The following is a 23288-nucleotide window of genomic DNA, read 5'->3' as shown; positions in this document are numbered from 1 at the left end:
ATTTAAAGGAGGAGCCTGCAGTGAAGACCCAGCAGATCACTGCTATGGACAACCAACATTGAAAAATCTATTTAACCGTGAAGCTCTGTTTTAATTCCTGCAACCAGAGAAGACCCTTGACCGTGCCCTTCTCCTGGACTAGTGGGATCAACCAATCTTGCACCAGAAGCTTGACTTCATCCTGTGGGCTGCCCCATCCACCGTCAAGGCCTCTATGATGCTACAGCTGCTTTTTCAAGGTCGAGCCTCTGCAGAGCCTTGACTTGGGACCAAACATCACTACTTGTGCATGAATAGGGGCCTTTCTGAAGCCTGCTTTTGCGCCACCACAAACTGTGCCTGCTGACCCTTGACCAGGGTGCATTTGCTGCAACACTTAATCGGTTTCCTGGCATTCCCTCCTCACCGGGTCTGCTGTTCACATCTGTTAGGGAGAATTCTCATTTCTGTGCTAATTCCCTTCAACCTCAGAATCCCCCCCAGCTCGTTTGCTGGACTTTAGGACTTTTTCATTTTAACCTTTGAGGGAGACCTTTTTCTCACTCTCTTGTGTATTTTGACCCGATATGGACTATGTGTTTTACTGTTTTTGCAGTCTGACAAACTCCATAGGCATCTACTTTTTGTATGGTGACAAATAGCACCTTCAGTGCAGTGTCAAAGAGAAATCCTTTTGATTTCTCGTATGGTTCAACTATCTTTTCTTGTGTTAACTACAGTTCCCAAGAATAGTAAAGTGAAGGTTGTGCTGATCTGTTGATATGACAAGTCATTCCTAACGCCTGTACACAAGTGTTGCACGCAGAACCAGGAGAAGCTGGCGTCTGTGTGTGACCTTTAATGACTCCAACGATACGTTCATGCAAGGCCTTTGCTGAAGGCAGCCATTCTTCAGCATCAGAATCCATGACTGGGGAAGAAACTGATCTTTAAAAGGAGGACAAGGTGTCGCTCCTGTAGGTATTGGAGCACTGATGTCAGCTTACAGGTTCAAGTGGCACAGTAGGTAATGCAAATGCCTAAGGATGCAGAGAGGCGAGGCAGGCACAGACGCTAAAGATAATTTGTTTGCTTGACAGGTACTGTGGGAGATAGATGTGGTTGTCGAGCCAAAAAGCCTGTAAAGTAACCAGAGATAGCTGAAGTCGCAATTCATTTGTTAAAACTTTTTTTTAAAAAGGGGCACCTTATGGTTTAGCCAGTGGTGTAGGGAGTGGATGCATGGGTAGAAATAGTGTTTGTTTTAGAAGGTGATCTTTCCGGTGCCACCAGACTGCTGTTGATGGTACAATATAATTAATAAGTTTGGAGTAGCAGAAATAGAGTAGTCCCTGAAGAACAATGCACTCTGGCTTATAGTCTTCTGTAGGTTGGGGGAGGGGAGGACAGAGTAAAACATGACATTCCTCTGTTAATGTTTCTAGAGGATATTTCAGCATTAGGGTCGCAAATCAGGAGTGTGCCAGAGGTTCGAACTAAAAATACAGATATCTGAATTGGAGGGAGTGGACGGGTCAAAATGTACTTGAAAGCATGTGGGCTTGCGGCTCTGAATGCAGCAGTGAAGGGCCACAATAGCTGCACTGTGGTGTTGTGGCACAATTGAGTTACAAATATACAGTTCTGGAAGACGCTTTACAATCTCCCATCTTTCATATGACGTGGGCTTGAATGTTTTGCGAAGGCGCAGAGACTTGAAGACTGCAGTCAAAATGCACCAAGTTATTAGATGCTGCATCACTGGGCCTTTGCAGCATTTCCTTTAGGCTAGGCCTAAACAGCTCAGATTTTCTGGTGCTCTGAGAAAGGAGGGAACCCTGAAGACAACTCTAAAATTCTAAAATATAAAACGTAAACTGAGGTGTGCAGTATGCGAAGAGCTCTTCAGTCCTGTCAAGATGAAGAAAAGTACTGGCAGCTGGTAAAGAGGAAGGTGTACACCACACTGGCATGTCTTCCACATATGCCCCAACATTTTATCATTATATTTTTTACTTCAAATGCTCCAGTTCGCACCCGTTCCAGGAGGGCATCCCAAACATATGCATAAAGGGGAAAGGCTGTTGAACACAGTACAGATTTAAAAAAATAATAGTCTAAAAAGGCAGTAGAACTATTTGCTACATTTAAATAAAACTAACACATGGTACTACAAAAAAAACATGTGGTTGATGAAAAGTTGCTGTTACCTGGTACTAAACAGACATCTTTTAAAGTAATGTAGAGTAGTAATGCAGGAGCAAGTATGGCCCATATGGACAAGGAAAAACTAGACTTCCTAAAAAACATTTAAGGTTATTGGTACAATCGCTTAAAGGCCATGCCTTTATTTTCTTTGCTCAAAGTTATTTTGCAAGTAGAACTGCACAATTTTACCCAGGGCAGTCTTCAATGTTCATTTTTAACCATACATTGATTACATACTTTAATTAGGTGTCCAGGCAAAGTTCCGAAACAACATTTTCGAAACAAAAGTAAAAAAATAAAGTGTTGAATGTATTTTTTTAATGTTAAAGGATTTTAAAAAAAAGTGTTTCCAAAAGAATAAAAAAAAAATAAAACAGGGGTTTGGGGGGACCCCCAACCCCCATAAAAAAAAAAAAAAAAAAAATTTGAAACTTTTTTTTGACACTTGTATCGGAACTTTTGTCATTCGAAAATGTGACTGTTGAAACAGTCACTATGAACCCTTTAATTTGTAACATCACTTGAACATCTTCGCATTATCTTAGCAAAGCTGAGATTGAAAGGTTAGACAACTTTGAAGCAGTTCAATCCACTCAAAATTGCAATAGGACGGGGTAATGGAGAACACAAATTATCTTTTTGTGAGAATACTTATCATTCTACAGTTCAACTCTCTCCCAGAGGATAGATTTGAAATAAAACGTTATGTAAATCCTAGCATCAAAAGTCATTTTGAGATGGCCAGAAAGACTTTTGGCCACAAATTCCTCTGTGTACCAATTCAACTTTTCAGCCAGATGAGAGTGGTCACCATTCTTAGTTTTTTACCCCCCAAAAAATGATAAATAAGTACTGTATTACGAATCTAAAAACTCAACAACTACTTGACCAGAGTTGTGTGTACTCTCCATAATGGCAATGAAATGTATTTTGGTTCAACGAATCAATCCTTCAACCGCACATTCGGTTTGAGTTACAATGTGAGATGTCTGAAAAGCGCAAGGCGTCGTCACTTTGAAAGGTGTAGGAACCCTTTTCATACCACCCGGGGAAGGAAGCAGTATCCCCACCATCATCTGACTCTAGGCCCGCCTTCCTACAACTATTTTTTCCCTAATGTGGTCATGAATTGTCGCCCCTGCATTCCATAGAAATTACTGAGACGAGGAAGAATAGAAGTTGGTCGACTCTGGACTCCTCCCTGGAATCCCTGTCGATGCAGTAGACCTTTGTGAATGTGTTCGTGGATCTCCACGTAGCAGCCCTGCAGATGTTTAGCAGGGGTACACCAGACAGGAACGCCACTGTCGTCGAATCGATCGCTCTGGTGGAGAGTGCTCTCGGACAGCCGGGCAGCAGTCAGTTCACCAACCGATGACAATGCATGATGCAGCCAGAGAGCCACCTTGAGATGGAAGCCTTGGACAAGGCCTTCCCATGGTTCGCAGGACAGTTGGGTATGGTTGCTTGCAGGGTAGGGCCTGGATCTCACCCACCCTCCTGGCAGAGATGATGGCCACAAGGAAAGCCGTTTTCCACGAGAGGAACTTGAGCAGGACCTGATGCATAGGCTCGAAAGGGCCCGCCATAAACCTCTTCAGAACCATGTTGAGTTCCCACACCGGTGGGGGTAGATGAGACCACAGAACATCTTCATGGAGACCTGGTGTAGCGGGAGATGGCCGTCAGATGCACCTTGATAGAAGCGTGTGCCAGGCTTCCAATTGTGACCATAGCACTTCAAAGTCACGCCCTGGCCTTTGCTAGGACCTCTCTGCAGCCCAGAGGCAATTGGTATCCAAACTCTAGGGCTGCAGAAGCCAAGCCCTGTGGTTCAGCGATCCTGGGTCGTGATGGATTGCGCGCCTCCTTCCCAGATGAGAAGATCCGGAACTACCGGCAGCTTGACCACGGGCGACGCCGAAAGACTGAGCAGGTCCAGGTACCAAATCTGCCTTGGTCACTCCGGGGTGATGAGTATCATCTTGCATGGACACCGAGTGCACTGATGACACGTAGCAGGAGAGGGAACGGGGCGGTGATGCATACAGGAACAGTCCTTCCCACAGAAAGGAGAAAGCGGCCCCCCAGGCTTCTCGGCTGGTGGAACCTGCGGGAGCCCTGGGGTCACTGGGTAACTAGCGCAATCACCCCTTTTCGCAGTACAGACCGTACCTCCGCCAGCTCCTCCAGGTGCTGAGGCATGTGCTGCTCCTGACGTGCCACCTGAGGGATCCGCGGACACCTGCGCTGAAACTCCAGTGTATGTCACTGAGTGAGAGCATCCAGCACCAATCTGTTGGTAGTGATCTTTTCCCACTCTGACTAACTTCCCCAGCTGGACTCCCACCGGGGTGCATGGGTTGGGGCGCCCACCCCCCCCCCCCCCCCCCGAGGTCCTGGTCGGTTCATGCTTGCTTCAGTGCTGGCGACGCGGTCCTCTGCCACCATAGGCTTGTGAACAGCCTTGGTAGGCTTCCTGAGTTGTGGATCTGGAAAGCTGACGGTACGATGAGGAGAAACCTTTAGAAGACAAGCTCGACATGGAGGATTGAAAGGAAGAGCGGTGCTGCTGGAGGGTGCACAGGGAATAGGCCATATCCGCCTTGATTGTCTGCAGGGACTTGACGACTTTCCAAACAGGTCATCTCTGAGCACGTCCCGTACCTTCGCTTGGACCTCCTGGTGGAAATTTGTGGCCTTCATCCAGCCTTGGCGATGAAGGCAGATACCGTTCGGCATCTGCCGGCATCCCGTGTCGGCAGCGTCCAACGCCGTTGTGATGGCGTGATCCGACGCTACCTCCCCTTCCTGGAAGAGAGCGATTGCCTCCTTTTTATCATCGGGGAAGAACTCCAAAATCTTGCCCAGCTTGTAACAGCTCCCTGTCATACCTGGCTAGGATCACCAGTGCCTTGGCCTCCTTGATGGTGGACACTGTGGTGTAAATCACCTTCCTTCCTATGGCGTCCATCTTCTTTCCCTCGCTGTCCCGAGGGCCCGAAGATGACAAGGACAGGTTTAGCCGTCCGTTTCCTCAAGGCCTCCAATACCACCAAATCCGGCAATGGTTGAGACCTCAGGCACTTGGATGCGGATTTCGGCACCCAGTACTTCTCCAGCTGATCCCGTTTGGGTTATTCATGAGGGCCAGGCTCTCCTCCCACACGTCGTCCAGAAGGGGCACTGCCATGATCGTCTTCCTCTTGGCCTTTTGCGTCTGTTGTACATGAAACTCTCCTTCCTGGTTTCTTCGGGCACAATCTGGAATAGATGAGGCTCTGACGATCATGGAATGGAACGATCACACCTCATCCGGTGGGGACGTCCTAGGCTGCAGAGACCCGCTGCCCGCAGTGAGAATATCCTTGTCCGTCTTTGTTGTGGCCGTATCCGTTCCAGTACCCATGTCTGGGTCCCCTCGGGGAGAAGGGGCCCGACGCAGAGGTGGAGGGTGAAATAGGGGCATCGGATGATACTTCTTTGCTGGTGGCTGATCAGGGGCCAAGGGGACCACTGGAACCGAGCCCTGAGGCATCCTCTTCCGGATCTCCGACAACAAGGTGTGGAGGGTAGACAATGTCCAGAGACACATCCCTCGGCTGAGCTGGCTTTATCAGAACACTAGGCCCTGCGCCTTTGTTGCCGTCCTCTTCGACCATGCTTAAGGACTCCAGGTCCTCCTTCATGGACGAGACCTCCATGGCTTGGGCCACGGCCTGGGAGGGTGGATCCAGGCCTACTCCCCCTCCCTTTCCACCCAGAGGGGCTGGAACTGGGTTCTGAGACGGTTTTCCCTTTTCCGGCGTGCCAGCAGACTTTGCAAAAGTCATTGCGGCAGTTTTGCACCTCAGGGCAGGAATACCTTTTGCGCTGCGGGGGCTACCTTCACAGAGTAAGCCTCCTTAGCAGTCATGAGAGCAGCCGCCACCAACTCTATTGTTGACTAAGTCTTATTCTGTGCCGATTGGGCCTTCGTGGGCAGTTCAGCCTTCTCCTCAGTCGAGGCATCTCTGGCTTCTCCCGCAGTTTAGTCCAGGTTGGACGATTTCCTTTTCGAGGAGCTCAATTGCCAGCTGGCAATGGAGGCTGAGGGTCATGTTGATGGCGCCCTGTCCACCTTGGGACCCGCGCCCACTGCGATCCGGTGGACTTGCGGTTTTATTTTATTTTTTACATTTATAAAGCGCTCACACAGCCCGCAGGCATCGAGGCGGTTCTTGGTCTTGTCTTGGGCCCCCGCGGATGAGACGTCCTCAAAGGACTAAGACCATTCATCGGACGGGGCAATCCTGGATGAGGCATTACCTTGCTCGGAGCAAGGGGCAGAGGCCTTGGCATTCAGCCACGTCGCTAGTCTACTGTGCCTATCCTTGGTCGTTTTCTTGGAGAAACCGAGGCATATCTCGCACTCCACTTCCTTGTGGTCAGATTGCAGGCAGTAGAGTCATTACAGGTGCTTGTTTTCAACAAACACATTCCGTAGCCCGCATTTGGTGCAGGACTTGGAGAGATCTTCCATCATCATGGTCAAAGGGCGCGAAGTAGGCCCGATGGCCTTCTGGAATCTTTGATGATATTCGTCCTTGAGGGTCGCTGAACTTCACCGACAATGGATCCCTGCTGTCGGCGAGAAGAGCACAAAGGCTCTTTCAGAACAAAAATAGAACCTTTTAACATCGAAAACAGATACAAACTTAGGAGTAGCTCGCAGAGCAAACGCGAGGGCTCCCAACACTGAAGCGTGCGGTAGAAATCTGAAGATGGCTACCAAAGGAGAGGATTAGTGTTGCGCTCACCTGGCTCCCACAGGGGCGTCGGCCGGACCCAGACTGCTGAGGTCTCCAACGTGATGCGTAGTCCAGAGATGACAGACTGGACTGGCCCTCCTAATCTCATGTGCTTGACCGGTAGAAGAATTCTCCTTCAAGTGGAGAGAGGAATTTAGCCACCCGTGATTCTAGTGATGGCACCTCCCTGCTCTCCCCACTAATCACCTCCGAAAACTCCTTCCAGTTGTCATGATCTCTGCTTCCAAAAGATCAGGACTTGCCCGACTCCCTTGGAAGCAGACCCATAACCCCGGTTCCGAGTGCCAGCCAGTCCCAATTGGGACCTTTTGGACCCTGTCCTGGCGCCAGTGGCACCAGGCTCATAAAGATGCCCAGTCCCAGCGCTGGAAGCGCCGGGCTCATAATGCTTGGGTGGACTTATCTGCAGCAGACCATGCTGCTTACTTACCTGCCAGTTGAACCCCTGATCCTCTTCTGTTTGGGACTACTTTTCCTGTTGGGTGGGGCAGGAGCCACTCCCTAGGTTCAGAACACTGGAACTCTTCTGGAAAGCAGGAACTCTTTTCTTAGGCGTGGCTGTGGAAGGAGACACCGAAGCACTACAGGAGGCTATTTAAACCACACCCGATGGATGAATCTTGCTTTGCGTTATTCTGCATTCTCTGCAGCAGAACGCTCATCGTGTCTTCTGCTTCTGATCCTGGGCCTAAGGGAACAAAGGCTTACCATCCTGGAATCCAGTCTTCAGCAGCACCTGTAAAGACAAAGAAAGAACAGGTTAGCACTACGGTCTTCAGTGGCAGCGCATCTCTTACCTGGTCCATCGGCTGTCACCAACGCCTCGCGCTGCATTCCGGCATCTGAAAGACAAAGGCTTACCTACTCTTCGCATGCTCCGGAGGTCTTCGCACTGCATTCCGGCATCTGAAAGACAAAAGCTTACCAGCTCTTCGCACGCTCCGGAGGCCTTCGGCGCTGCATCCCGCATCTGAAAGACAAAAGAAGGTGCGTTTAAAGACATTGGGCAACTTTATTACTCACGTGCCATTACTCCTCCCCACGCCGAATCCAGTGGGTATTCCAGCACCCTTCAGCTTCTCTAAAGCTCCGAACTTGTACCTGCAAGATAAAAGGGACAGTTAGTGCGCATCGTGAAGCAGGCTACAAGCGCTTACTTACGTGCTTCCAGGCGCTTCTATTCCTCACGCGGGTTCGATCCTCAACTCTCATCAGCCCGCCATCCGCCATCGCCGGAACCCTGCAAAACAAGAGATATCATTACAAAAGACTCAAGACATTTGAAGTGCCCAGAACTTACCGTTCGTGCAGTTAACAACGGACAGCAGTCCTCTGAGGTCAAGAGGCCTGCACCCTTATCCAGTGAAGAAACTGGTTACGGCACCCTGCCCCGAGGCAGATGGAGAGCTCGGCGTTCACTTACCTAAGGTGAGGGTGTTAACCTTTGGGGTTCTACAGGAGAAGAGAAAGGGAAGAGGAGAAAGGCACCCAATAACCCCAGTTCATTAATCCCATATTTTCTATCTGCAGACATCTTACTCTTCGAGTCAGACATACAGTGCACAGAGGTCCAGCCCAAAGAGCCAACCGTGTGTTACACATCACCTTTGAAGATACGGCATTCACCCAGTCAAGACTGGCGCCTCTGCGGGAATCAGGTGATCGTTACACCAGTACTCTCACCTTATATTCTTGAGTGATGAGCTCTCTATCCTACGTGGATTGCAGGGGCGCGTAGATACCAGTTGCTTCACTGGTTGGAAGGTGTTGGGGGAGTTCCGGACAAGAGTTGACTCTGAGGTTCTTGGCGAAGACCAGCAAGTATAGAGTTCATAGAGTTCAATATGTCCGATGTTCACTCTTGTCCCATTCCTTTCTTATCTTGCAGTGGAGTTCGAGAAAAGATGGTCTTGTGGCGGTAGATGACATTCAGGTAAGAGTCTGTATTACCCGATGCTGTCCGGTAAATAATGCATGTATTTAACGTGTTGTTTTCGCTCCGTTTTCAGATGCGGTGTTTGAAGAAGTGGAGAGTTAAATAATAATGCCTCCGGTGGTAAATCAGGTAAGTCTATGGTGGTAAGAGAGATTGTATTTGTTGGCTCTCTCGGCTCACCTGGTTATTTCTTTTTGTTCCCAGATGCAGGAGCTCGGCAAAGAAATGATGGAGGCAGCGCCGAATCGTAAGGTGCTGTGAGGACTGGTGAGTATGGCGCGGCGCTGCAGCTGGCGATGCAACGCGTGTAGAAAGAATGTCCTTTCCAGGTGCTGAGACGTGATGGTTACGGAATCAGGTGAGAAACTGGAATAAAGTTCATTTTCTAACCTTGCCTTCTGCTTTCCTTCTTCTCTAGGAGCTCCTGATTCAGGACGGGCGTGGCAGAGGTCTGGATGCTAACTTTCAGGCACGGTGAGCGTTACGCTGCTGGATGCAGATTAACGCGAAGCGTGTGTTGCTGGTCGGGCACGGTTTAAATAGCTTCAAAAGTAGTCCCAGGTAAGAAGTCCCTAGAACCACACCAGAGTAAAAAAATAGTCCCTGTAGTAAAATAGTCCCTTCCAGGCTTCACATTGGATTGGAGTCATTTGCAGCATAGTCTGCCTGAGGTAAGTAATGACTATGAGCCTGAGGACTGATTTCTACTATGAGCCTGGCGCCTAAGGCGCCAGGACTGAACCCAGATAGCCCCTAGCCGGGGCTGCTGAGGTTTTAATAAATGTCTTGATGCCTGCTCCCGAGGCTGATGGGCTTGGTCCAGATGCCTGGGGGTAGGCATCATAACAGATTAGAGAGATGACTGTCATTGGATGGGGGTGGGGGCGGCAGTATGACCATGGACAGTGATTGGTTTAAAGGAGAAAGACAGTTTATAAGTGAACATGTTTTTTCTTTAACCCAGAATTCCCAGCCGGACAGGGAATATTCATGAGCATGTGCATCCATGCCAGACCCCATGCTGGAGAATTATCATTTTTATGCTTCATCCCCTCTCATAGCGCGACCCCAGCACATACTTCTGGATTTTTTTTTCTTTCTATCCTTAAAGAGGGGAGCCTTTTTCCTCCCTCATTCTTTCTCATTTGCTCTGACTTTTGGAACTCTATTCCCTGTTATACCTTTTCAATGGAGCCTGCTTTCCTCCATATCTCTTTAAAGGCATCTGTGTAACTTTTGCAGCACCCTATGTGGAGTGTTGCCAGTATTCTCCTTTGAGATTCTTTCACTATCCTTGAGAACTACAGTTCTCCAGGATAGAGGGAGACGTTCTGTCTTTCCTAAAACTTTATACTATGAGAGATTAGCACACATCACCTTATGTGGAGTGCTAAGGGAATACCTAGTATCCCCCTTCTCTCTGCTCCTGTGACTTAAGTCACACACAAACCTATAGTTCTGGCTGGTGGCAGTGTTCTACCAACATTTTCTACTGCACACTGTATTCAGTCTCGGTTATGCACAATAGGGTCACCTATGTTCTAACATGCTGGCTCCTTTCTTTTTTGCCATTATCACCACTGTGGTTGTTAGCTTTTCTATCATTCCGGGAGGGGGAGGTCTCAATATGTGTTTTGCCTTTGGTCGCCCATTTAGGCTCCAGTGTGTCTGAAGGCAGGAAGTGGGGAGGAGTTTAATACACCACCTGCCCTATTGTCTGCCAGAATGCCTGAATGGAACCAGTTCCTACTGGGGGGCTGGGTGTCCTGATTGGACAGCCACACGCCCCTTTCTGTAAAATATTGAGAGTTTGCAGGGGAGTGGAAAAACCAAATAAAGAGGTTTCTGAGGTAGGAGAAAAGTCGACCACTGGACCAGCTGAAGGCCACCACAGACGCATGCAAATCGTGAAGCAACCACTGCTGTCCTAACAACGTTTTCTTATCAACAGGAGCTCTGAAGAGGAATCCTTCCCTTTGGCTGGTGGGATCCACTAGCCTCAAGATGAACTACAAATCTACCCAGGTGCTGTGACTCTCCAGAGCTGCAGACTGCGAATACCAAGAGACCTCCAACACATTTGAGGTGCAACGGCTTGACAGGGCCGAATCCGTCCAGAACTTTGGTGAGCCCCAGTGGGACCTACAGAGGCACGATCCCACTCATCTAAGTCCCCTCACCAGAGTGCAGGATTTCAGAATAGAAGATCAACCAGGCGATAGCCGTTTTTTGTTGGAGCGGATAAAAAGGCACCAAACCGTAGACCGGCCAACGAGACCAAAGAAATCCGAGCCAAGGGTCCTTTCTCGAGACTGCTGCTGCGACATACCATTCATAGTCCTTTCTTTCGTCACCAGACCGAGGCATCAGTAGTTCGAGTCCTTCGCTGCTGCACAGGAGGAATCCAGCTATTCGCTTCTTCTAACCTAAAGTACTGTGAGCCTAAAGGTAGAACTTACCTGTGACTTGGTACTTGGGTGTCCACCCTTGCCTTCGGTCCAGGCTGGTCAGCTGGCGTCCTTTGCAGCTTCCCCCTAACTTGTGTTATACTGCTGAGCATCTTTTATCTAGTGACTGAAAGTATACTGAGGAACTTTGCTTATTCTGCTACTTCGTAAGAATTTTGCTCCACTCCCACACTGACTTTGTATAGTTAGGGATTGGACTTTGAAAACATTAGAAGTCCCCCTGAAAAGTCTCTCGAAAAAGTTAAGATTTGCTGCTGTGTGAATAATCAGCCTTTTTCCTTCCACAAGACTTAATCTGATGTTGTTTTGCTAACTAAAGACCATTATCGTTTATTTGTAAACTAACACGAGAGCGCAGTAGTACCGATGATATGGTAGAACTGTCATTAGGGTAAAATAATTGTAACCGCGAGCAACTACTATTGGAGTGATAACCTCCTAAAAGTATTAAGAATTACTGTGTGTAATAAGAATACATACACATTTTTAAGAAATCATTTACTGTGCAAGTGTTTCCTTGGACTATTGTATTTACAGGGTTCAGTGTACAGCTCGCCTCTTCCTCCTATGACAAGCCTGGCTGCTCTGCCATTCTACCAAGATCCTTTGGGTAGTACAGACTTCTAAGATTTGGGATCTGCATGCCTAGGGATAGTTTTAGAAATACTTACCTGAAGTGGACTTTAGGAAAACTCTCCTAACAGACGATGGAGACATTTTGATTTGGACATCCTGACAGATAGTAATTTTGGTTTAGGTAGGGATCCCCCCCCCCCTCCCCTTAGCTTTAGGGCAAGCTAGGAGTTTCCCCAACCGCTCTTTACTTTCAATAAAAGTGTGTAGCAATCAATATGCCACCTTTATGTCCATTTCATGCTTCGGACCGCTTACAGATGTTAGTTAGGGAGAATTCTCAGAAATGTGCTAATTCCCTTCTACCTTAGAGGCCCCCAGTTCTTTTGCTGGACTTTAGGACATTTAATTTCTAACCTGGAGAGAGCCAGACCGTTTTCCCCACTCATGTATTCTTCTGTGATTTGGACTCTGATTCTTTAGACTTTGGAGTCTGACACACTCCATAGGCATCATCTTTGCATTGAGACACACAGCACCTTCAGTGCAGTGGCACAGGGAAGTCTTAGATTTCCCAAAGGTTTTAATACCTTCTCTTGGTAAAACTACTGTTGCCAAGAGCAGTGAAGTGAAATGGACTTTACTTCCATTTTATAACTTTCGAGATCCAGTACATACTATCTTACAATAAGGTGCTGGAGGGGTTACTTGATATCCCCTTTGTCTAGTTTCTCATGCAACATTTTTATGTTACCCATTCTATAATTAATGGCTGGTGGTAGTGGTTTACTGTTTACTACCATTGTGTGTTTTTACCGCAACCTGCGTTCGCCATTTCTTGTTGGAAAGGTCCTTCTTGAGAATTACTCTGCGCGCCAAACCAGGTTTGGTCCCTTTGTTTGTTTGTTCTTTGGTGGGATTCACAAGTGAAGCCCACCTGAGGATATAGCATGTCTGGCAGGGGAGGAAGTGCACGAAACTCCCTGTGCTTAATCCCCTTGGTTACAGGAATGCACCAAAAGGTGATTGGCCGGTTGGCTTTCCTTGGAGGACAGTCACCCTGCTGGGTGATTGACAGCTAGACTGGATTGAAGGGCAGAAACCTGCATAAAAAGGCAATGCTTTTTGGCTTAGAAGGCAGAGTCGACCACTGGAGAAAGGACTGGAGAAAGGAATCCGAAGATGATCTTGGAAGAGATGCCTGCTGCAACTCTTGCGCCGTTGGTTTGCCCAGTGAAGCCCTGCTGCTGTGCTGAAGCTCTGAATTCGCCTCGACTACAGAAGCCCTGCAAGGACGACGTCTCCCCTTGGGTCGGTGGGACCAATCAACCACAAAGTGACCTCTTCTGGACTGCCTCTCGGAGCTGGCTGTACTTCCACTGCTGGAACTGAAGTGCCAGTGAGAGGAACACCAGACCTAGTGCATCGCTTTTAAGTTGGACCCGAGCACCAGGAAGATCGTCCGGAATTCCCTGAAGCAGGACTGACCAAGCCTGAGCCACCTCAGAGAACTGGACCCAGGATGCGAGGAAATTCTTAAGTGGTATCCGAGAACAGCAGTGTTGCCATTTGCTATAGATGCAAAGAACTGAAACCGCGAAGTGAGGCTAAATTGAAGTATGCCCATTGCTGCCGCTGACCTACCCATTGCAGTGCAGGAATCCCCAGACGTCCTCCCTCTTGTCCCCACGACTGAGGCCCAGGAACAAGATCTGCAGAACTGTACAGGAACAGAAACCAGCTGGAACCATTTCTTCAAACCAAAGGTATTGTACCACTAAGGGGACTTGCCTCTTGTGGTGTGGACTTGCGTGTTCTCAGTTGAGACTTGTTTTGGTTGCTTTTGCAGAGTTGCTTGCAGCTATGCTTTTCACAAGCCTCGCAGCTTGTGGCCCTTCTGTGATTATTTCTACAAACCTTCCTAAAAACATTGTGCAAGACTTACTTACCTGCAAAGAAGATCTTCAGCTCCCATAGACTTTGATCAATGAATAATTGACTGTCCTGGCTCCCTGAGAGACTCTTCTTACCTCTGACTTTGTGCATTTGCCTTTCCTCCAAAAAAGGGTTAATTTACTTTGCATTGGAGGGTTTAAAAAAGTGCTTACCAGTTTATGAATTATTTGTTAAACTTCGTTTTATTCCTCTATCTAATCTTTTGCACACCAAACTCAGTATTGCTCCAAATGTACCAGTGATAAATCAATGTCCATAGTGTCCTAGATATTTAAGTCACCAGAAAGTGTAAGACGTGTGTATGCCATCCCCAATGGGTATCATCTGATTTAGAGCAACAGTGTTTTGAAGTGCATTATAATTGTTACAGGTTTTGCTCCCTTCTGAAGAAGGCTTATTGAACTGACTGTTAAATTAATAATTGTTTAAACAGGAAACCTTGAGTGTAAGTGTTTATTTGAATAACTGTCACTGTGAAACTGTTAAAACCCTACTGCTCACATTGACCCCTCTTGAGATAAGCCTGGCTGCTCAGCCACACTACCAACCTGTGCAGTACAGACTTCTACCAAAGGTCGGGTCCCTATTGCCAGGAGGTCAAGGTTGCTGTAGTCTCTCAAAGGGTACTGCACACAATCTTGCCTAAGAGTCATCTTAAAGCTGATTGTGGGCAAGAAAAAAGTAGGAGTCATAGAATAAGGTATAACTAGGTTGCCCCTCAAAGGCAGTGGATGAGGAAAAACCCAAGTTGATTGTCCACTCTCAACCAGCAGTCAAGGACCCAGATTACTGTTGAAGGGCAAGCAGTGGTGTACATATGAAACTATTCAGTTCACTTTGGAGTCAACAACTATATGTTATGCGTCTTGATTTATGTAAATGTACCCATGCGAGGGTGTATTTGACTGACCTTTGATCCATGAGATGGCTTGGTCTTTTTCGGATCCGAGAATGCAGAGAGTGGGATTGTGGGTAACATGGGATAATCCGGGCTCGGCCTCGATACGGTTTCAGCTCCTTCTGGCATTACCATCACCTTATTCAAGAGAACAGAAAATCAACTCACAGAGCTGTGGCAAATTGACAATGTCTAATAGGGCAGACAATGAAATAAAACTTATTTTGGTACACTTAATGTAGTAGGAAGAAAGTTTAAAATGCTAAACAGTGGATTTGAAGAGCCCAAGAACAGAATAACAAATCACACTACGGCGTGGACACTCTGCACAATCCAATAACCTTTCCCCTCAATGGCTGTTCAGACAAAGTGCAGCTAACATTTACTTGAATCCGGTCACAGAAGGCAGCAAAATTACTCTTGGTGGCAAAGAGTATTAACCGCTCATTTCACCATTGGGAGAGGTAACAAATGATTGGGACTGTGAGGGCTTAAATCCCTACTATGCCCTCCTGGTGCGCTTGCCACTTCTGAGGTGAGTCCCTGGCCCCTTCCTGGTCTCTCAACATTCCCAAATGCCTTTGCACTGGCCATGCTTATCCCCATAATATTGGCATAAAACTGATCAGCAACACAGTTTATTGGCAGATGATTGCTCACATGATCAGCCCAGCTAGAGATCTAGAAGTGGGGCGAACAACAAAATGCATCGTTCAACTAGTCCCCACTTTGGCATGCTTGCTGCATTACAGAAACATCTACTTTCTCTAATATAGGATAAAGACCATTATTACACTGAATTGGGATATTCTAAATAAATGGTAATGGGAGCTACAAACAAATTATTAGGGTATTTATTGAGCGTGGATTTAGCTTAGGAAGCAGCAGATTGTTTTACAATTCTAGGGGTAAGAACACTGAGGGAAGCCTTAAAATACCTTCTCAAGGTGCCCGAACAGCAGATAAAGCAATGTGAACCAGTGTGAAAAAAATCCAACTATAAAAGCAAGACTATTGACTTTACTGCAACAGCGGGGATTACCAAAGGAAGTGGATGATTTTCCCCTTGGGTCTTTTACTATGTGCCCACAAACAACTAGTATTGCAACAGATGTAGGTCTGACAGTAGGTTAACATTGCACTAATAATTATCGCACTGCATGTCCATGTACTACTACAGTACACTTCGAATACGAAGTGTTTAAAACTGGAATGACAAAACATACAAGTTGAATAAACCACGTCCTTGCTGTGCCTGGAACAGCATTTTCTTTAATGTGGGCTGTGGTGAACCAGAAGGGCTCAGACAATTAGAGATCATTCTCAACATTTGTATTGATATAAAAGAATCCAAATACCTATGAGGGAAGCACCCTATCTAAGAAAAAAGCCATAGGTGTGCTTTAAAGTCCAAAATAAAGTTCTTCCGTCCAAATCCTATCCAATTTATTGGGCCTACCTCTTCAGAAAATTCTTTTACTAAAAGGAAATGGAAGGCTTTGAACAATGGCCTCAGCAAGGCAACATCCTGGCTCAATTTGTATTTGGTGTGTTCTTGGGTTTCAAAGTTATTTTTTTCACCACAGGATATGCTTCCCAGTCTTTGTATCAAGTTAGAGTTCAACTTTCTCCTGTTAACAAACAGAACGGTCTCTTGTAAACGGCTCCATTCCTCCAAGATTTTTTGTGAAAAAAGGGAATACTTCCTCCTTTGAGGCCATCGTCTTTTACCAAAGTCCTGTGATCCTTATACAGGTTATTTTCTTTTACCAAAGTTGTTTCACACAAAGCGGATGCCCACCTCGTCAGAGTTAGGCACCTTCTGTTTCTTTCTCAAAATGTTCAGCTCTTTCTCAATCCCCCTTTCATGGGGTAGTTGCACACTCTGGTTTCTCAGGCTACCATAATCTTGACCGCTTTCCAAACTGTTAATCACAATGTTCATACCTTGTAACAGTAGGCTAACAGTTTCTCAGGCTTTCAAGGAACTCGTGGTGGCAACAGGAAAGAGCCACAATTGATCACAGTTCAAGGGTTTTTATTGAACTTAATAATGGGTGATAAACCTAATGTAAAGCTAAATTAAGATGGAACAAGCAACAACCATCAAATAATAATAAGGCAGTCCTAGTGGCGTCTTGTCAAACAAAAAGGGCCTATATTAAAAAAACGATTGCCAATCCTTACAACTAAGTTACAAAATACTGTGGGATAATGTTCACCAGCAAAAGAAGTGCTCACCAAATGTTAATTCAGAATGGTATGGCTGTGTCTCTTACCCACGTTTGAAGCACGGGACAAGGCGGGATTCTCGATCACAGCACAATCCTTGGCCTCGTCAGCAGGAGGTTCAGTTCGGTAATATCAAAACTTTCAGGAGGCTAAGTCTCCTTCTTGCAAAAATCTCTCGGCCCAGAAGGCCTGTGGCGTTTCACAATGACAAACCAAAAGTTCTGTTAACTTGCGCCTTCGGCCACAGGATCTACCTCAGTTGGGTTCGGATCCTTCTCGCAGTTTGGGCCTCTCTGTAGGGTTCACCATGGCCTTTCTTTAACACAGTCCTATATTTCTAACACATTCATGCATTGCTCATTTTCATCAGAAAGCAAGGTTTTCCTCTTCATAGCTTTCTTTCGGCATCTCTCCATCAGGTTCACACTAGCCATATTTCACAGTTCACAACTTCATTGGAAGGCGGGGTTCCCTTCCCCTAGCTACAAGGGATTTGACGTAACCCTTGTAGGATCACTGACGCCTTACGACACCCTTTCCTAGGGCTTCTCTTTCTTGTAGTTTCAAAGAACAGGTCCCGGTCAAAGTCTTTCGAATGAGTGCCCACGTGGCGCCGGACCCCTCTGCATCTGGACCTCAATTGGGCTTTCTTTAAAGTTCAAATACATACACAAGTCCTTTCTCTTTCGGAATCCTTGCGTTCAACAATTTTTGCCACTTGCAACCTTGGGCTCAACACAGTTCGGTTTACCATCAGCTACCTCCGACTCAACGGCTGTGCTGAACCAGTTGGCTTCTTTGTTCTCTGGAGTCAAGCATAGCACCACAGTAGCCAGCTTGTCTCTCTGCCAGCGTTATCAAAGCGGGAGGTCCTATGTACCATTGACATCTGCTGCTCTGCACACCAGCTGTAACTCCCGGTCTTATGCTTTCCCTTTTGGAGGCTTTGCAGGTCTGAGTTGAAAAGGGCAAGGGCAATTCTCCCTTCGTCCTTCTGGATATCACCGTCTTTCTTCTTCATTTGACCTGCCGGTTTGGTGTAGCTGTCTCCTCGTGCATTCAGCTGTGCTCAAAGTGCACTTTCGTGCTCCGCCTTTTATCCCTGTCGAGAAGGTAAACGGCTGTCAGGCAGGTGTGTGTGGTTATTGCCAATTGCCTGACTCTGCCTGACCCGTGTGTTGGGACATGTTAGGTAAATGGCTCTGGTGTTAGTCCATTGTCTGTTACAGTATAGGAAAGTGTTGGCGTGGGGAAGAGGGGGTGGGGGGTTGATGTAGAGCTTCTAAATATCCTAACGGGTAGGATGGGGAAAAGGTATTACAGGGAAGCGGATACCGAGTCTCAACCCTCAGTGTTCCACTTCCACTCCCCAAAGAACCTTCGCCCAGGTGATCCTCCTTCCTTCTGATCATGTAAGAGATAAAACTGGTGGCCAACACCTTGGTAATTTATAACTTAATAAAAACAAGGTTATAAAGTAACTGGCCAGTGGAGACCACAAAGGCATTGTGTACCCTATTTGACATTTATTTAATTTAGTAACAACAATAATCACTTGGGACGATAAGTCAGGCTTTTGCTAAGGCTTTAGCCCCCGTGCCGAGAGACAAACAACAAAAAAACAAGGGTTACAATGGGGCCAACCACGGCATGCAAACTTCTGAGTTGCCAGGGCTGCTGTGTTGGCGTGCTACAGCATGAGGTGGGCCACTGCACACAGAGAGGAGACTGCCCTGGAGGACAAGGAACAAGTTACTTACCTGTAACTGTTGTTCTCCAGCATGGGTCTGGCATAGATTCACATGCTCATGAATATTCCCCCGTCGTCAGGCTGGGAATCCTTGGTAAAGAAAAAATCAGTTTCAGTTTCGTTTCTGAACGGTCTTTCTCCTAATAAGCAATCACTGGGTCTGGGTCATACTGCCCCCCAGCCAATGACTGCCCTCTACCTAAGCCCCTCCTCTGGAAGCCATCCTCAGATTTGGTAGCACGTAAAGTGGCAGTAGCACAAAGTGAAGAGCTGTAGAGGGGCAAGAGGGAGGGAGCAACAGTTACAGGTAAGTAACTTGTTCCTTCTCCAGCATGGGGTCTGGCATGGATTCACATGCTCATGAATACAAGAATAAATAGCAGTACACACATGCACAACCACGGGAGGGGGCAAGGCTCAACATTGAGCAATTACATCAACTCAACATTAAGCATCTCTTACCCCTTCACTAGGCCCACCTTCAGGCGAACAGGTTGCGCAGCACTGCGACTCTGGACTCCTCCCTGGAATCCCGGTCGACGCAGTAGAATCTCGTGAAGGTGTGCGTCGACCTCCACGTAGCAGCCCTACAGAGGTCCAGCAGGGGCACACCAGACAATAACGCCGTGGTAGCAGCGATAGCTCTGGTCGAATGGGCTCTCGGACGGCTGGGCAACGGTCGCTTTACCAACTGGTGACAGTGCATGATGCAGCCGGAGAGCCATCTGGAAATGGAAGCCTTCGAGAGGGCCTTCCCTTGGTTTACAGGTCCAAAGTTCACAAACAGCTGTGGTGTCTTCCGAAAACTCTTCGTGCGGTCCACGTAGAACTTCAGCGCTCTATCTACATCCAGCAAGTGCAAAGTCCTCTCGGCCGGCGACGAAGGCGACGGGAAGAACACAGGTAACACCAAGGGCTCGTTGAGATGGAAGCCGGACGGCACCTTGGCCATGAAGGAGGGGTGCGTCCTCAGCACCACCCTCGTCTTGTGGAAAGTCAGGTATGGAGGTTTACAGGAGAGGGCCTGGATCTTTCCCACTCATCGTGCGGAGGAGATGGCCACAAGAAACGCCGTCTTCCACGACGAACCTCAACGGCGCTGAATGCAGAGGCTCGAATGGCGGCCCCATGAGTCTGCTCAGCACCACGTTGAGTTCCCACGCCGGGGCTGGAGCCTTCACTAGGCGATGGGATCACAGAGATGATCGTCCCCGAGTTCTGGTGTAGCGGGAGATCGCCGCTAGGTGCATCTTGATGGAGGCGTGCGCCAGCCACGCCTTGGCCAGCGACTATAGGTATGGCAGCACCTGGGGGGGCCGTAATCCGCAGAGGGTTAATCTTCGGAACCTCTTCCACTTATGTCCATAGCACTTCAGAGTCCAGGACGCCCTGGCCTTTGCAAGCACCTCCTTGCAGTCCGCCGGGATATCGTACCCTCCAGACTCTAGTGCTGCAGGAGCCAGGCCTGCAAGCTCAGCGACCCCTGGTCGTGGTGGAGGATGATCCGCGTCTGTCAGCAGTTTGACTGCGGGGGACGCCAACATGTCCAGAAGGTCCGGGAACCAGATCTGTCTCTGCCACGCCGGTGCGACGAGGATCATCCTGCACCAGGACCGTCTGAGATGATTGATGAGTCGCAGCAACAACGGCAACGGTGGGAACGCATACAGGAACAGGCTATCCCAGGGGAATGAGAAGGCATCACCCAAGCTCCCCGGCTGGGGAAACCTGCTGGCGAACCTCCAACATTTATGGTTTGTCGCCGTCGCGAATAGATCGATCTGGGTAGTGCCCCATCATTGGAATAGCAGATCCACTTGATCCTGCCGCAGTTCCCACTCGTGGCACGAGCGCAGCTCCCTGCTGTGAGTCGGCGATGGTGTTCTTTATTCCTGCCCGGTGGAAGGGCACCAGAAACTTCCCCTGGGCGACAGCCCAGTGCCACAGATCCTGCGCCTCATTTGATAGGGCTCGGGATCTGGTATCTCCCTGCTTCCGGATGTAGAACATCGTGGTGGTGTTGTCGTTGAAAATCCTCACCACCTTGCCCTTGATGGACGGAAGGAACGACCTGAGGGCCCAGAACACGGCCCAGAGCTCCAGTACGTTGATGTGGAGTGACCTCTCCTCCGGCAGGCCTCTTGCGTGGAGATCTCCGGTGTGTGCTCCCCATTACTCCAGGGAGGCGTCCGTCGTGACAGACTCCTGATGTGCCGGGGTCTGGAAGTCCATACCCGCCGCCAGATCCGGTGGTGGGGCACCCGCGCGCATCGCTTGGCGGAAGGTTTCGTTGAGCGAGATCCTGTCTTCGAAGCTGCCCGCCGCTTGCATCCAACGGGCGTCGTACTCTTGTAGTGGACGCACCCGTAGCCTGCACAGGCTCACAAGGTAGATGCACGAGGACATCATGCCGAGAAGGGAATTGATGGACCTCACCTTGGCCACATCCATGGTCGACAGCCGCTGCACATTGCCCAGAATGGCCTTTGTCCTTTCTTCCGACGGAGAGGCCACTTGTGCCACTGTGTCGAGCCTAGCTCCCCACAAACTGGGCGGCCTGTGACAGAACCAGGTGGGATTTCGCAAAGATGGAGAATCCCAGATTCCTGAGCAGTTGGACGGTCTTCGCTGTGTGCTCGACGGCGAGTTCCCTTGTCCTTGCTCGGATGAGCCAGTCCAGATAGGGGTAGACGTGGATCCCCTGCAGGCGCAGCCGCGCCGCCTCCGGTGCTAGGCACTTGGTGAATACCCTGGGCGCCGACTTCAATCCGAACTGGTAGTGCTGCCCTTGGACCACGAATCTGAGAAACTTTCGGTGTCCTTTTAGAATGGGGATGTGGAAGTATGCATCCTCTAAGTCCAGCTATGATAGGAAGTCTCCTTCCTCCAGCTGCCCCAACACGTGCTGGAGGGTGACCATCCGGAACTTCTGGGACTTGATGTACTTGTTTAAACGACAAAGGTCCAGAATGGGTCGCCACCCGCCAGTTTTCTTTCTTACGAGGAAGTATTGAGAGTAAATTCCGGAGCCCCAGAGCCTCTTTGGGACGAGCTCGATGGCCCCTTTCTTCAGCATCGCCCTTACTTCCAGCAGCAGTTGAGGGACGTTGTTTTCCTTCCTGGCCACGGGTGGAATGCGGGGGCACTTCTTTAGGAACAAGAGTGTCTGCGGGCCAGGGCATCCAGCACAAATCGGTCGGTGGAGATAGACTCCCACACACTGACGAAATTCGACAGCCGGCCTCCCACCGGGGTGCTCAGGTGGGGGCCCGACGCTACGGCCGCGTCCTCTGTAGGCCTCCTGTAGGTTGCTGCAAAACTCCCAAGGCCTGGGCCACCTCTGTGTCGCCGTGATGGCCTGCAGCGATTCGTCCACTGTCTTGCCAAACAGGTTGTTCCCGTCGAAAGGCATGTCCAAAACTCTGGTTTTCACGTCCTGGCGGAAATCGGTTGCCTTAAGCCAACCACTCCGGCGAAGGCACACACCGTTGCCCATCTGGCAGAAACTGGTGTCAGCAATGTCCGTGGCCACCGTTATGGCCACCTGCAAGATCTCCAGGGCCTCAGCCCTCTTGTTGTCCGGGAGGCAGCCCAGCAGAGGAGCGATCTTAAAACACAGCTCCCTGACGTAGCGGGCCACAATCGCAAGGGCGTTGGCCGCTTTGATAGTCGTCACCGCCGCCGCCGACGACGAGATGACCCGTCGTCCCATGGCGTCCAGTTTCTTCCCCTTGCCGTTCGGCGGGGAGGTCGAAGTTGAAGCAGTCACCCCTGCCGCTTTCTTCTTGGCCGCCGCCGTGATGACCGAACCCGGGGTCGGCTGCACCCTAAGGCACATGGGGGCGGAATCCAGGACTCAGTACTTCTTCTCGTACCAGTCTCTCTTGGCAGGAGTCGTAGACGGGTTCACAGGAGCGAAAGCCCCTCGTCCCAGATGTCGTCAAGTAATGGGACCGAGAGGACTGTCTTCCTCTTGGCCTCATGCCGTTGATAGAGGAAATCTTCCTTCTTCTGTTCTTCGGGGCAGAGCTGGAAGAGCTTGGATGCCCTGGCGATCATGGCGTGGAAGGAGCCAATTTCATCGGGCGGGGAGGCCCGAGGAGGTGGTGATGGAAGGCCCATCCCGTCACCACCGTCATCCGTCCCCGTCGTGGCCGTCTGTTCTGTTCCCGTGTCCTCCCTCGGGTCAGGGGAAGGAAATGAAGGTTGCAAAGGCAGGAAGGGCAGGGGGGGATGAGTTCTCCTCCACTTGCTTGGAGGACTTCCCAACTGTCCAGGCTCCGCTGGATCGCCCGTTGGAGGTAAGGGCAACCTTGTCCTTATCTCCGTACACAAGGCCTGGATCGCAATCAAGATTGCTCCCGAGTTGTCCTGCGGCCCAGGTGTCGGCTGCGACGGACGCGACGGCTGGGGCGTGGAATCCTCCTCCTCCACAGGCCCCTCGTCGGCCCCAGCGTCGCTCTCTTCATCCGCCTCG

The 23288-nt window shown here is 49.2% G+C and overlaps 1 protein-coding gene across 2 annotated transcripts in view; it reads right to left on the bottom strand.

The window, feature by feature from the left end:
* MLLT1 (MLLT1 super elongation complex subunit) overlaps positions 1–23288 on the bottom strand; it is an 870086-nt gene that overhangs the window by 372085 nt on the left and 474713 nt on the right. For both annotated transcript variants that reach the window (XM_069649554.1, XM_069649553.1), the window contains exon 5: positions 14842–14967. In XM_069649554.1, the coding sequence (XP_069505655.1) occupies positions 14842–14967 (126 nt within the window). The remainder of the gene's footprint in view (positions 1–14841; positions 14968–23288) is intronic.

This window comes from Ambystoma mexicanum, chromosome 1p (assembly GCF_040938575.1).
Source record: "Ambystoma mexicanum isolate Mex_15411 chromosome 1p, UKY_AmexF1_1, whole genome shotgun sequence".
NCBI lineage: Eukaryota > Metazoa > Chordata > Amphibia > Caudata > Ambystomatidae > Ambystoma > Ambystoma mexicanum.
Note: the sequence above shows the minus strand (reverse complement) of the source record. Positions and strands in the feature narration are given on the sequence as shown.